The 15,923-nt window shown below is 40.7% G+C and overlaps 1 protein-coding gene across 1 annotated transcript; it reads right to left on the reverse strand.

The window, feature by feature from the left end:
- Window positions 1-7,370: 7,370 nt before the first annotated feature.
- PSMA2 (proteasome 20S subunit alpha 2) lies at window positions 7,371-15,818 on the reverse strand. The gene is made up of 8 exons (XM_032793462.2): window positions 15,704-15,818; window positions 12,463-12,539; window positions 11,632-11,764; window positions 10,997-11,119; window positions 10,229-10,310; window positions 8,761-8,834; window positions 7,850-7,907; window positions 7,371-7,767 (listed from the first exon to the last, which is right to left on the reverse strand). Exons 1-8 carry the CDS (start codon window positions 15,745-15,747, stop codon window positions 7,651-7,653), a joined length of 708 nt encoding a protein of 235 aa, XP_032649353.1. The 5' UTR covers window positions 15,748-15,818; the 3' UTR covers window positions 7,371-7,650.
- Window positions 15,819-15,923: the final 105 nt, after the last annotated feature.

Genomic DNA, 15,923 nt, shown 5'->3' on the forward strand with positions numbered 1-15,923 from the left:
CCACTGCTTTAGCATTTGCCAGAATAGGACATGTTATGTACCTCAGGCTGCAACAGACAGATTCCCCCCCTCTCCCCTGCTTTGGTAAGAATGTCACAAATCGCTGCCCCCACACATCCTGCCAACCTTTCAAGTTAGTTTAGCTCATGCTCTCTCAGCAGGGCACTCTATCCCCTCTAAAAATAGCATTCAAAAAGTGAGGTGGGGGGGAACAGATCAGAATAAAAGGAGCACTTAAAATAGTTTTCTTAATTCAAAATAACTTTTTGTTACCCTTTAAAATAAAGGGCAGTATTATCTTTAGTAAAAGCGACAGCACAGAAGTTACCCTTTATGACAAGAAACAATTTTACGATTTGTAAGGCCCAAAACAAGAATGCAGGGCCTCTACCTCCACTATGGGAGCTTCCTTATTTGAGACCCAATGGATCACAAGGATATCTCTGCTCCTCACTGTTTGAAGAGGTGACATCTGGACCATCCTGGTATAACTATTAGAAACATACAAGCAAACATGCACGAGAGTCTCTGTAAAAGCAGCAAAGTCCTGTGGCACCTTATAGACTAATAGATGAAGTAGGGATTAACCCATGAAAGCTCATGCTCCAAAACGTCTGTTAGTCTATAAGGTGCCACAGGACTCTTTGCTGCTTTTACAGATCCAGACTAACATGGCTACCCCTCTCGTATTTGAGATTCTCTGTGAAATTCTTTAGAAAAAGGAAGGGAGGCTGTCTAAACTGTGCTGATACTAAACATCAGCTGTGATCCAGCCTCCAGGGAGTTCCTGCATCTTTCAGAATGGTTTTAAATCATTTTTTCCAACTCCAGACCACTCTTAATTGACTGATGCCAGCATGCCCTCCAGCCTCAGTTTAAATTTGCACCATATCAAGGGTTGCCAATTTCCTAATATTTAAATACCAGATACACCAGCTGGAGTGCTGAACCCTCCCCTGCCCTGCCTATTCGCCCAAAGTCCCACTGCTTCCTCAAGGCCCCACCCCTCACCCTGAGGCTTTGCCCCCATTCACTCCTCTTTCCCCTCACCCCATTGCTCACTGCCCAGGTCTGGAGGGACTTGCCTGCAGAGCCGGGGCTGGGAGATGTAGCTGCCCAACACAAGTAGGAGGTGGCCCTGGCTGAGTAGGGGCTGATGTTGGTGATGACTTGGTACCTACACGCCTGCATTTACCAAACTCTGGGTGCCAGTCAGTAGATCTGACCGGACACTGTCAGGTCCCCTTTTCGACTGGACTTTCTGCTCGAAAATCAGACACCTGGCCACCCTAGACACATCAAAATCCTTCAGTCACCATAAACAGTATTGCGACACTGGCAGGCCAAATGCCAGCTTTTGCTCAGGCTGCAGGCATTAGCCAAGATCTGACCACCTAATGCCATCATAGTCTCCAGCCTCGGTTTAAATTTGCACCACAATTAACACCTATATGTTAGTTTTTCTCAAAATAGTTTTATAACAATGCATAGGCACCGACTTCCCCTCTACCGGGGGGGAGGGTGCTCAACTCCTGCCCCCACCTCCATCCTTTCCCCAAAACCCCTGCCTCTTCCTGCCCTTGCTCTGCCCCCACTCCCACTTCCCTCCACTCCTTCCCCACAGCCCCTGCTTCATCCTGCCCCACCTCTGCCTCCACTCCATCCCTTCCCCAAAGCCCCTGCCTCTTCCTGTCCCACCCGCACCCCACCCCTGCTCTACCCCCACCCTGCCTCTTCACCACCTCTTTCCACGCCCTTTCCCCACTTCTCCCTCCCAGAGCCAACCTGCACACCGGGAAACAGCTGTCTGCGACAGGCAGGAAGTTCTGGGAGGGAGGGGGAGGAGTGAGCAGCAGGGCCACTGGTGGGGGAGAAGGGGGGAGCTCAGCTGAGGGTGGGTGTTAAGCACCTGCTAATTTTTTTGCTCTGGAGCACCCACGAAGTTGGTGCCTGCGTAAGAATGTATTTCGACGTTATGAAATGCTTGTAAGTTGTTGGATGCATTAATCTCACTTGTAATGTCTGTATTCCCTGCTGCAAGAAAATACTTAAGCTTTGCTTTATAACGTTGAAAATGTTTACTCTGGACTTGCAAACTCAGGCATGGGTCCCTTTCCTCCCTTTCCCCACCCATCCAGAATGGCTGTCAAAATAAAATGGGTCATCAAGGACCACTGCAATCCAAAGGATTGGTTAATGACCCTATTACACCTAGGAAATACTACGTGCTAGGAAGCTTATTCTGTGGGCATGGAAGCTGAACAAAGGAAATAAAACAAATCCATAGGAAAATTTCCTGTCTTTCTGGCTGTTTGAACTCAAAAGGACCAGAGACTCTAAACTGAAGCGAGAGATCCCCAGGAGCTGCCTCCTGGATCTGCTCTGAAAGACATTTTGAAAGGACAGATCACTCCAAAAGTAACCTTTGAATGGTATGATTTTTGGTATAATTGACCATTTATCAGTAAGTACAGTTTGTCTGGATGGTAAGATAGACTGAAAGATTTAAGGGGACTGTCTGTGACTCCATGGTACAACTGTTAGCGATCCAGGAGTTCACGTGTTATAGACTTGGTGAAATCTAATTATAGAGCACACTACCAGTTTGCAATATCTGCCTACCTCTGGACAGATTCTCAAAAACAGGACACTTACACTCATGAGCCATTCCAGATAGCATGACAAATATAATGGACCATATGATTAATGGACCAAATTCACTGCTGCTCTGTGCCTTGCATCATTTACATCACGGCAAATGGTCACATAAGGTGCAAGATATAGTAATCAAGACCAAAGCAAGTTGTGGCTCACTTACCTTCCCTGTATCTTCAGTCAATTTGCCACCTTCTTAAAATAACAGCCTCACAAATAGACCTGAAGAGCTCTGTGTAAGCTCAAAAGCTTGGCTTTCACCTGCAGAAGGTGGTCCAATAAAAGATATTACCTCACCTACCTTGACCCCCTAGCCTCACAAATAATCATAATAGGACTACTGTTGTCCTCTATCCCAAATTTACCATTTACATGAAGTCTGAGCAATTTTCTTGCTCTTAATGGTTCTCCAAACTGGCATGAGAGTCTGGAGGAGCAGAGCAGCTTCCAAGACTGGGGCCTTACTGAAGAAAGATCATGTAAGTCAACGCATGGAACAAGGAGTCAAAACACGTTTAACTTTTCTTTTGCTTTTTTGTGGCATTCATATTACAGCACTGTACATCAAAACTTTAGAAGTTTTGCAATGCATTTCTAGGCTCTGGTACATCTGTTGATCCAGACATGAAACCCTATTTGAAATCAAACTGGAAACAATTCTAACTTTCTCTTTCCCCTCCAATATTATTTAGTTTCTCTGCTGCCAATATCTCACACATTAGCTACCATAAATTTCTGCTAGTGGTTTAGAGGCTGCAATTTTAGAGAATGACATATCAGCTGTTTCCAAGATGATTGTTTAGAAGATTATAGCCAGAGACTTTGATATTCATGAAGATGCAAGACAAACTGCACCAGCTGGAGACTAGCACCACTGTATACTTTGCCACAAAATGTACTTCACTCTTGAAGTGCTCTTTATTTTTGCATTTGACAACATGCTCCAAAACTAAATTACCATCAGTTAAAAATAACTGATTTTAAAAAGTAAAAAAAATTATACTAGTTACATGTATTTTTAACTTTCCATTAAAAATAATCTTTAAAAATTTCTAGGCCAAATGGTAAACACCTTTTAAAGACTCCATAAAGATTAGGCAATTATTTTAAATTGACTTATTTTCAGTGCAGCTGTCTTGGTACAGTGGTGTAGTTTCCACAGTAGGAGTAAGCTACAGGTCACGATGGAAGAAAATGGGTAGTGGTATTCTACCAAGCTCTGTGTGAATCATTAAAACGAAATACTTCTCACAGTAGACTGTGCAGATGCTCAAAATATGATTGTGTGCACTTGTCTGAGCTTCACAGGGCTTTGAGCTTGGCCTCTCATTGATATACCCATGGGCATATGCCTATGCGTGTTGCTAGGATCCTTGGACATGCCTCTTTCTTGACTGGGGCTCCAGAGGAAAAAAAAAAAATCACATCTCCCCCCGAGACATCTCTCCAAGTAAACTCTCCAGATTCAAGGTCTTCCTGCTCCTGCCTTAGCTGAGGAATGGAATAGTTACCCAGTGAAGATTTAAATATAAGTATGGTTGAGTTCACATCCCTTAGAACTATTGTTCCAGTCTCAGCTCTGCATCAATTACACACTGTTCAAAGACTTTTATAATACAGGATTTCTGGGCTAGTAGATGGGGGAAGCTGCGACATCATATCTTGATTTTAGTAATTTTTTGAGAGTTCCACATTACATTTTCATAAGCAAACTAAAGAAATGTGGTCTGGGTAGAATTACTACGAAGTGGGTAGACAACCAGTCGAAAAACCATACTCAAAGAGTAGTCATCAATGGTTTGCTGTGAAACTCTTAGGACATATCTAGTGGAGTCCTACACGGATCTGTCCTCGGTCCAGTACTAATCAATATATTCATTGACAACTTAGAGCATGGAGAATATGCTTATAAAAGTTGATTACACCAACATAGGAGGACAGAATTAGAATTCAAAAGAATTTGAATTCTAATTGGCAAATATGTTTGAAATCCATAAGATGAAATTCAATATAGACAAGTGAAAAGTACTACACTTACAAAGGAAAAATAAATGCCCAAATACAAAGTGGGAAATAACTGGCTCATTACAGCTCAGGGTCATACTGCATCACACATTAATATAAGACAATAAAATTCAATTGCAAAAAAGGCTAATATTCTAGGATGTATTAACAGGAATGTTGTATGTAAGCCACAGGAAGTAATTGTTCCATTCTACTATGCACTGGTGAGAACTTAGGCGAAATACCCTGATGCCCAACACTGGATACACTTTAACAAAGATATAGACAAAGAGGCCAGTAAAGAGTAACAAAAATGATAAAGGGTTTAGAACACCTGGCCTATGAAGAAAGGTTAAAAAACTGGGCATGTTTAGTCTTGAGAAAAGAATACAGGGGGGGAATACGTAATCATAGTCTTCAAATATATTAAGGCCTGTTATGCAAAACAATTGTTCATCCATCTTTATATCTACTTGTTCTGCCTTTAATAATTGGCTTTATCTGCAGGAAGGCTTATGTTAGAAATTAGGAAACATTTTTTAACTATACAGAGAAGTTAGGTATTGGAATAGATTACCAAAGGAAGTTGTGGAATCCCCATCATTGAAGGTTTTTAAAATCAAGTTAGGCAAACTCTTGTCAGGGACTATATGTCACACATCAGTGGGAGGGGGATAAACTAGATGACTTTTTTAGGTTCTTTCGAGCCCTACATTTCTCTGCAAAAGGTAAGATTCTAGAGTACAAGATAGCAGCATGAGAGATGTGGTGGTATGCTGTTCTATCACATAGTAGATGAAGCTTTTAAATTAGCACATTATTCTCCTCCTTTCCAAGTGGCCTTTGAGGGCACTGAAAGCATGAATTTAAGATTTATGACAACCTGCACTGCAATTCCATCACCCAATTTTGTTTTTTTCCTTTGAAGACATTTGAGAGCGAAATTAGCGCTTCTGAAAGTAAAAGACTAAGTGAACTGGATTGGGTGAATCACACTGTAGTCTTTGAGACACAACTCAAAGGAAGAGGGGGGAAGGATAGCTCAGTGGTTTGAGCATTTGCCTGCTAAACCCAGGGTTGTGAGTTCAGTCCTTGAGGGGGCCACTTCAGGATCTGGGGCAAAAATTGGTTCTGCTAATGAAGGCAGGGGACTGGACTCAATGACCAAGGTCCCTTCTAGTTCTAGGACAAAGGTATATCTCATTATTATAATTTTATTGCTGTGACATGTGTCAAGGCTACCTGCTACAGAAGATCCTACTTAAAGGACTCCTACCAATTTAAAACATGGTATTAAGAAAGACCAAAGGAAGAACGACTGGAGCACTGTCACACGAGTTAAATAGTTTACAAGCAAGTTTCTGTAGACTAAACCATGTGTCCTTCCCCTGGTTGTTCTTTCACACCAGCAGCCTACCAAACGATTCGGGCTTGTCTACACTATGCAGCTTTTAGCGACAAGGCTGTGTCGAAACAGCTTTGTCGCTAAAAGTTAGCGTGTGTGAATGCTGTTGTTATTTTTGTCAGCGCTTTTGCAGACAAAATACTTCCAGCCCTGTGAGTGGCGTTAGCTTTGTTGGCAGGAGAGTGCTTCTACCGACAAAGCTGCGTTCACACTGCCACTTGCGTTGGCAAAACTTGTATCTTCATGGGGGAGCTTTTAAGTACCCGTGAAAGACAAAAGTTTCGTCAACAGTGCAGCATAGATAAGCCTTAAGTATCTGTCCACTCTTTTAAATAAGATAAATGGTCCTATGCGCCTACTGTTCTTGGTCATTTTACATTTTGATGTCACTGAGAGGTACTAGTAATTTTAGGTAATCTAACAATCCACAAATAGCACTCACTTTGAGAATGACGTATAACAGATTATTTTGTGGACTAAAATATATATTTGCTTCTGTTTCTTGTGCAATGCAATTTCAGAGTTCTATATAACTTTGAAATTATACCAAAACTTTGTCTAAAAATAAAGCACTGAAGCACCCAGTCTCACAGTGAAGTTGCGATGAACAATTTCACTGTTGCCTCTAAAGAAGTTCTTGACACAAGCATCCCATTACTTCATGCAAGTTAGATTAACATTTCAAGGGTACTTTAGATAGTTAAGCACAATTCAAGGAATATTTTATGGCATCCCTTTTCCTTTCCACCTACTGTAGAATGTTATTGATAGTAATGGAAAAATACTGTGTGCTTGATAGCTAGCAGGATCTTTATTTTCCCACATCAATTCAAACAACAGTACTTCAGTTGTGAAAAATGCAAGTTCCTGAGCTATGAAACACACTCCACCAACAGAACACCTGTATTAGCAGACATCCAATTTCAGGGTTTAAATCATTCTAGTGTCCAAAAGCAGCACTCTTACTGAACTATTTGGGCGATCCACACCATACCTGGAGGACTTGGCTCATTCTGCATTATATGTAGCAGAGATTAGATAATTCCATGTTTGGACAAACTTCACTGAAGCCAATTATATGGGCTTTTTTATATTACACTATAAATAAAATCCTAATGTTAAGTAATATTCATGTGCCCTCACTTTTTAAAAAACAAAAAACAAAAGCAATATCAATTTAGTTTGGCTGGCATAGCTCCAAGGCGGAGGCTATATGTGCTTGTTACTAAAATGTATGCTTCCTTAATAAAATTATACTGAAATTGAACTTTATATAGAAAATTAAAGACAAACATTCCGCACAAACTTGTGCCTTTTATATGTTTTATTCATTATAATGAAAGCTTATAAAAGCTAATTTTTATTTTTGTACAATTTCATGTACAAAGATTCCATGTATCAGTGGGAATAATTCTTTGTATTCAGATTCCAAGTATAAGTATTAGGACCAGTGCATTTGCACGGATAATATTTAAAATATCAGTCAGACAAACCATGTAGAAATAAGTATGCAGAAACTGCAAACAAAAATATTTTAGGTAGCGAAAATTAAAAAGATCCGTGTGAATCCACAATCTTGCTGACTACTAGGCTATCGCAGCCAAGTAATCCTTAACCTCAGTTGGAGTCAGCCTTCTAAACCCTGCTTCATTACAGATCCCAACTTCTATGTTATCTTCTGTCATTTGCCCTTCAAAGCTTTCCTGTTGAAGAGAAAAGGGAGTTTCCTTAACTATATCAATAATTTCATACAACAACAAAACCTATTTAAGGTATTTCTCTAACCTTTAGTGTTAAGATAGCTGTGTGAATGGCATCTTCAAGTTCCAAATCTTCGTTGTATCTATTTAAAAAAAAAAAAAAGAATGAGATCAGTTCTGTATGAAGCCTAAAATAATCTGAGACCACTAGAATCCTCATGTATTTAGAGTCTCACAGACATGCAACTTGGATTAGAATTATTCCATTCACCTGACAGTATAGAACAAAACCACTTCAAATTTGTAAGATATTGAATACAACCTGTCACACTGAACCATTCCCCTCCTGCCCTTTAACAAATATCCCCTCATACCCAGGCCAGTCAAGAAGATCGTACTAAACAAGCAGAAACATTTTTCTTTCAGTTTTACTCAAACTTCTAGTATCTTCACTTTAACATTGTATTACAAATATCATAATGTCTAAAATACTGTAAATAATTACATTGTAATCTAGCTGTGAAATTCTGAACTTAGCTAATACAGATGTACATATCAATATTTTAGGACAGTGCTCCCAACCAGTGGTACATGTACCTAGGGGGTACGCAGAGGTCTTCCAGGGGGCACATCTAGATATTTTTACAACAGGCTACATAAAAAGCACTAGTGAAGTCAGTACAAACTAAAATTTCATTCAAACAGTAACTTGTTTATACTGCATTATATACTATACACTGAAATCTAAAGTAGAATATTTATGTTCCAATTGATTTTATAATTATATGGTAAAAGTGAGAAAGTAAGGAATTTTTCATTAATAATGTGCTGTGACACTTTTGTATTTGTATGTTTTATTTTATAAGCAAGTAGTTTTTAAGTGAGGTGAAAGCTGGGGATACACAAGACAAATCAGACTCCTGAAAGGGGTTCAATAGTCTGGAAAGGTTGAGAGCCACTGTTTTAAGAGTTCAATAGGTAATGCAGAAGCGTTACCTTTTTTCAAGGAAAGTTTTCCCATTCACATAATTTTTTCCCATTGCTGTTGCTTTCCATGCAAAGTAAGCCCCCTGGATAGATGAAGACACATTGAATTATTTTCATGTAATTTATTTAATCTGAACACTTAATCACTCAACTGATTTGTAAATTAAAATACAATAGTTTATGAAAACTTTTTGGTTTAGATATTTAAGGCTCCTAATAACTATACAAGACCCTGAAAGAAGAGGTTTTGAGGACTGGCTATTAAATGTCTGCTGCTAAGAAAGTACAAATGTTCCTTTATTTAGGATACTATGTACTTTCAGTTGACATTTTACCCATTCCTTGAAAGGTGAATTTTATGAAAAACAGTGATTAAAAACAATTTCAATTTGTGGCTCATTGAACAGAGAACATTTTTAGACTATTGGGAAAGATGGGAGACGAACTCACCGGGAAATGTGTTCCTCCACTCTCTATTACAGTGTATTTTATGTATCATTGTATGATAAATGAAATTGCATAAATGTTTTGTAATGCACTATTTAAACTATATTTTGCCTCTCAGAGCCACATGTTGCCCTTAATCCGAGCAAGAACTCCTTTTAACGTCAGTGGAAGCTGCATGCATCAAACAGGATAAAATACACTCATATCACTTTTCCAAGGCAATAAAGCCTTTGGAATTTTACATTAATATGTTAAGTACATTTCAGTTTTTTAGATTTCATCAAGGATCATTACAATGACTAATTTTCTTCATTAAATATTAGAGCTGTGTGAACAATATATTTCTTGGTTTGCTGCCAATTCTCAAAAGTCAGGACAAAACTCAGTTTTGTATCAAACCAGAAACAAAATTTAAACAAATTCCAAAGTTAAAAAATACACTTCAGGTCACACGAAACGTTTTGTTCTACACAAAATGAAGTGTTTTGTTTGGATTCTGAGCAATTTTTTTTTTAAACTTTTGAATTAAAAAATAAAATTGAAAGAAATTTCAAAATAAAAAGTTGTTTCAAACTGAAAAAGCAAAATTTTTTTGTTTAGAAGGTACTGAAATTAAATATATTGACTGCAGGGGGGGGCATGTGTCTTTTTCAAATGAACTATTTGGCAAAATTAACACAAATTCATGAAACACTTCAGAGTTGTCAAGTCTGCATTTTTCACCAAAAAAGGATTTGTTGAAATAATTTCACCCAGTTCTATTAAATACAAGTAGTGTACATAAAAAATGCTTGGGCACAGAACAGTGGATTTGCAAAATAAGTTTACAGTCCTGCACTGCAAGTGTGAATAAATAATTCTGATCATGTTCCATGTGAATCAGGTGAAATCTGATCGCCTCCTAAGGTGATCAACTTTTTCAGTGTCCAAAGTCTTCCTGCCCTGAGGGTATCTTACAAGCACACAACACTTTGAACATCGCTCTAAAAGCCAAAACACTCAGTTATTTTTGCAATTGCAACATACTTACAGATGGATCAGACTGAAATAGATATGGTCGCCCCTCATTCCAACCACATATCAACAATGATACTCCAAAAGGACGTACACCACTACAGGGAGAGAAAAACAGAAGACAAAAACCCACAACCATTGCTTAAATCTAAAATTATCTATTTTAGGAGTTCATAAGACCACCCTTAAATGTATCATTTGCTTTCCCAATATTAATTTTTATAACTAAACCATTATAAAATCCTTCCTCCTCGCAATCTAATCAAGATAGATTATTTACTATGGTTATCTTGTCCATTTTAGCATTGTAATACACAAGAGAACTTCTCATTGCCTCCTCTCTCTCAAATAATAAAAAAAAAAGTGAATGGGGGGAAGTCCATAGTCCACAAATTTAAAATACATCGGGATCTATGACAATCACACTTTCAAGACACTTAACAGTACATTCCACCCACTACCACATGGACAGCTAGCAGTTCCTCTCACCCAAACTACACTGCAAGAACATTTCTTGACCAAGAGAGGTCCTCCCTCCCTTTTAGGCATAAAAATGTTTAATTGTCAATTAACAACACACTTCCACAGCCTCTTTCACCTCACATCAGAAAACACCTTACGAACATCATCATGAGTTAAATAAGTATTTTACAGATGGGGAAACTTGAACAAGTAATTTCCTATGTATGATAAGCAGCCCTGAGGCAGGAAAGCAGAAATTTAATTGAGTAAAAAAATATTTGGTAAGAACAGACCACATTGTAGCTAGTAAAGAACTATTTACCCAGACTGTGTGTACTCCTGCATCACAGATGCAATCCTCTGTACTAGCTGAGCTGTTGGAATGGGCTCATGGTAGACCAAGTAATATTGCTGGGCAAGCTTCCGAGCTCTGTGCACAAGTACTCTACAAAAGAGCAAAACCAAAAATTTTAGTTATAGGAAAAAGATGAAACATCTATGACACCTAAGCTAAAAGTTCTATTATAACATAGGACTAAACAATTCTGTATCTTCAGTGCCAGAGTGATTTAAGGGAATGGATACATGTGTTCCACTGGGATATATTATGCACCAAGGTAGAAGTCACCCTGAGACATAAGGAAACATGAAACCTTACCTGATTTGAAATGATTTCTTTCATAATTGAATAAAAAAATAGAGAATCAAACTTTAAGTATAAATATTTTATATTTATGATTCAATTGTTAAGATATTCGTGTTAAGAAAAAATTTATAACATTATATTACATACCACCATCATGGTTACCCATTAAGAGACAACTGATGGCTTTAATATTCTTGGGGAAATGGATATGAGAGAGCTGGGAGATCAGAAAGGCCTATTTGCACAAGTGTCTTCAGCTTTCGTGAATTAAATGATCTAAATCAAGACCAACAGCAGCAATGTTCTCCTACCTGTAATCAGGACCCATGCCACTATACACCAGGCCTATATGTTTAGTAATTGATTCTACTTTGTGTACACTCCTTTCATCATAGAGAATGGATTTCTGTTTCTTCTCAGTTGCCAACACCACACCATTTGCAGCTGGAAAGAAAAAGATAACTGTTTTATATTGAATGTATAAACAAAAATGTATCAGAAGCAGCTGAAGCACAAAACAGTTTTGCTAGCATGTGAAAAGTTTTCCCTCCTTCCCATAGCTCTCAAGGTTTACATTAGTATGTTAAGCAGTCATCCCTGAGAGCAGCTACTCCACTATACATAGGTGCCGAGCATACCTCCTTCATCCCTCTTATTGTTTTAAAATGTATATAAGGAAGTTGTAGCAATTGCTACATTAGGTGTAATTGTTATGTAAATTAGTTCAAAACTGGAACTACCTACCCAAGGATTAGGAATCAGAAGAAAGATTTTTATTTCTATTCACTCTCTCTCAGAACTAGAATATTTACTCAAAATGTATGTTCCTTATGAATGTATCTTTGTACAGTATTTATATTCTCTTCGTCCTGCCCCTTTTTTAAATTATCTGAAAAATCAACGTTTGGAAATATTATGCCAACCAAAAGCATGTGAAAATTCATCTAAAAAGGAATTCCATGCTATTTTATAAGTCGCCTTTCCCTAGACCTCAGCAGAGTTAACTAGGAAATATGCATTTTCAAATAGCTGAAAATCTATTGAGAGTCTCCGTACAGACAATGCATTCTGCTAAAACCCAGAGCCTTAAATCTAGCATTGGATTAGTCACATCTTAATATACTTTTGAAAATTTCTTATACCTTTAATTCCAACTGATGGGGCCCCTCCAGCGACTGCTGCCAAAGCATATTCAATCTGAACAAGTTTACCAGAAGGGCTAAAAAGGAGAACACATACAATTCAGTCATAAGATACTTTATTAAGAAAATATCCTCAAGTCTTTATCTGAAAGCTAAACAAATGTTGTATATCTGTCTTTCACCTGTTGAGATCTAGCATCAAATAAGGCAGATCACAAATGAAATAAGTCTGGAAGTCTCACTCTAGCTTGTAGAGGACCTGGACTAGTTTACCATAGATTTTGTTGTTGCAGAATTCTTTCATGAATCTTCTGTACCACTTGCTTGCATTATACCTGGTGAAAATTGTTTTCTAGAAACCAAGTAAAACATAAGGAAGCAGTTCCCAAAAGCACAAGTTCCTTTCTTTTCAACTTTACTCCATTTTATTTTCAATTAATAAGTAGAGCCTTGCAAATACACAGGCATCCGCTTTATATCCCTGGACCATTTTTGCAGATAGCAGCTTGGATGCGGATAAAATTTTTGGATTTGCACAGGGCTTTGGAGCAGGTGGAAGGACCTAGGCTTCCCACAGTTACTAGCATGGCTCTCCCTAACCCGGCGGGGTGTGGGGAGGAAGGGGGAGGGTATGTGCCTTGGAGCCCCAGTCTAGCCATGATAAGAGCTGGGTGGTCAGCTGTGGGGAGACATGGCAGATCCTCCACCTGAGCAGCCCCCGGCCCATGCCCAGAGCAGGTGGAGTATCTGTGCCGCAGTTCCTCACACCTGCCCAACCAGCTCTTACTGTGGCCAGGCTGAGGCTCCTAGCCATACCCCTGCTTCCCCACACTGGAGCCGGATAAGGGAGAGCCACACAGGCAGCTGGTGCGGAGTCGCAGACCCTCCACTCGCCCTCAGCCAGGCAGGGATATGGCCATTGGCTGCTCTCAGCCCCCACCCCCACAGCTGCCCGGGCTCCCCATCTGGGCTCCACACTGGCCTGGCCAGAGGACGAGGGGAATGGGGAAGAAGGGGAGGGATCCATCACTGTGAAAAGTGGAGGGGAAGGCCCCACCCCACCCCAGGCCACTGCTGCGTGGTGACCTGTGGAGCTGTTTAGAGCCCCGCAAATCCATGGCTATCTATAGATATTCGCAGACAATATTTGTGGATCACAGATGGGATGCGGATACACATTTCTGTATCCGCATAGGGCTCTATTAATAAGAGATTTGCACGTAATTTAATGGTCTCACTTAGAAGCAGGGCATGGGTTCTTGGCAGACAGGAAGCGGAAGACTCAAGAAAGAATGACTGTCAAATCAATTTTTTTGTCATAATCTGCTTTTACCATACAGATTTTTGAAGGTTTGGGCACCACTACATTAGACAACTGAAAAATACTTATTCATCCTCAGTCATAAGCTAGGGAATTGCTTAGTGTGGGTTTACAAAACTGGCAGTTTAACAGGCCACCACATCAACCCTTACTGAATGGTAAGGGAAAAAAAATTCTACAGAAGGGTGAATAAAACAATCACTTGTTCCAGGCTTAAAGTTAATTTGTTTATACAGGGTCATCTTAGTTCTTACGTATTAGGCTTAAAATACCCAGACTTCTTGGAACAACAGGCAGATCATCTAACCAAGTGATTATGTAAATGGAGTGGCCATCCAACGTACTGTTTATCTGATCTTTTGAATTACACTTTAAAACTGGTGGTCTTGTCCTCTCTTTATGGACATCAAAGAGAACACTGTACTTTTTGTAGGAATAGAAGTCAGCCCTATGCACTTGGCCAAGCCTTCCCTTCACGCAACCATTCTTTTACTGTGTGGTGTATAACAGCTAGTTGCAGCCTTCCAGCCCAGAAGTGGCTAGATTTAAATGATGCTAAATGTATGTGGTTTGTGATACAACACACACACACACACAAAGGCTATAACCATCGGCAAACAGATCCATACATATAACACTGGACACTACCAAAGTGGTTTGAACATCAGCTTGCACAAGACCAGATTTGGTTTTGGACTGTGATAATGGCATAAAAAACATTAAATGTGAGGTAAAGGACAGTGACTTGTAGTATTAGTTTTAACTTCTTTTTTTTGGAGGTGGGGGATAATTTAGAGAAACAAAAGCCAAGTAGATTTGAAATGTTTCAGGAAATACAGTAGCTGTTATGAGTTAAAAGGTCTGTAATTCCATTAGGAAATACGATTTCCAAACTGTGGTGAAATATTCAGTACATTAAGCTACAGATCTTAACGTGTCTAACTGCACATCCAAAAAGCCCCCCTAAAACAATGAAAGGGAAAAATCTATATTTAATACAGAAATGCTTCTTCTACTGTATTTCAATAGAGTTTAGGTCAACACTTTGCAACTCTAGAGTGCCTCCCTCCCATAAGATTATGTGGGCACTTTCTCAACCACAGCACAGATTCCTGCTTTCGGTTTCTGTTTTTGTGCTTCCATGGAGTGTTTCTGGTTACTCTGAAGCAGCTTTCTTAAAAACAAAAGCCTGCTTCCTCTGTTTATGTAAAGTGGGTATTTCTGAGCAGAAATCAAGTTTTACAAAACACAAAGTGAGACAGGGAGGTAGTCCAGCGCGGCGGGGTAGTGGTGGATTTTGTTTGAGTTTGTTTTTAACGTGTCCGTCTTCCCTTCCCACTATGTACAAGTCCACACACACTGAGCGAGTTGCCTGTCCCGCTGCAGCTGAGATGCCCAGGGACCCCACCCCAGAGAGCGCGGGCAGGGGACGTGAGCTGCGCTCCCACCCTCTATGAAAGGCTCGTATCACTTCCTAAACCGGCCCTCGGGAAAGCAGGGCCCGGTTTCCCCAGCTACTGCCCGTTCAGAGAAGCCCCTCGCTGACCCGCATCGCCCCCGGGGCGGGGAGCTAGGGACCGACAGGCTGGACTGATGCCTGGTTACAGCGGCGCTGAGCTCCGCTCCCGGCAATGGCAGCGGCGGAACCCAGGCGTCCGGCTCTTCCTTCCCGCCCAGGCAGGGCAGCCCGGCTGAAAAGTGAAACCTCCTCGCCCGCCGCCCCATCTAACTCCCGCGGCCGGAAACCCGCCGCCCTCAGCCCAGCGGAAGGGCCCGTGCCCGGGATGGAGATGGGGGAGGGGCGATGACTGTGCAAATCTCCCCCCTAAGTTGCTGTCCGGCCCCGGCCCCGGCCCCGGCCCCGAGCCCCCACAGCAGCGCGGAGACCAGCGCCACCACCGCCCCCCACCTCGACGCTACCTGAATGTGGTGAGGGAGAAGCTGTAGCCGCGCTCCGCCGCCATCTTGGTCCGAGCTCCGCTGCTACGGCACCGCCGGCCTGAGTCACCTCCCCACGTACGCCGACTCCGGACCCTGATTGGCGGAGACTGGGAGCCTGCACGGGCATGCCGGGAATTCCCCCTTTTCACGCACAAAATAGCTTCCCGGGGCGATCGCGAGGCATGCTGGGGCTTGTAGT

The sequence above is a fragment of the Chelonoidis abingdonii genome, chromosome 2 (assembly GCF_003597395.2).
Source record: "Chelonoidis abingdonii isolate Lonesome George chromosome 2, CheloAbing_2.0, whole genome shotgun sequence".
Lineage (NCBI taxonomy): Eukaryota > Metazoa > Chordata > Testudines > Testudinidae > Chelonoidis > Chelonoidis abingdonii.

Excerpts from the sequence above, each read along its gene's own strand:
- PSMA2 (XM_032793462.2), bottom strand. The coding sequence starts at position 15,747 with ATGGCGGCGGAGCGCGGCTACAGCTTCTCCCTCACCACATTCAG. Across the intron at positions 11,765-12,462 it reads CCCATCAGTTGGAATTAAAG|CTGCAAATGGTGTGGTGTTG; the intron begins GTATAAGAAATT and ends TTTTCTTTCCAG. Across the intron at positions 11,120-11,631 it reads GGCATGGGTCCTGATTACAG|AGTACTTGTGCACAGAGCTC; the intron begins GTAGGAGAACAT and ends GCTCTTTTGTAG.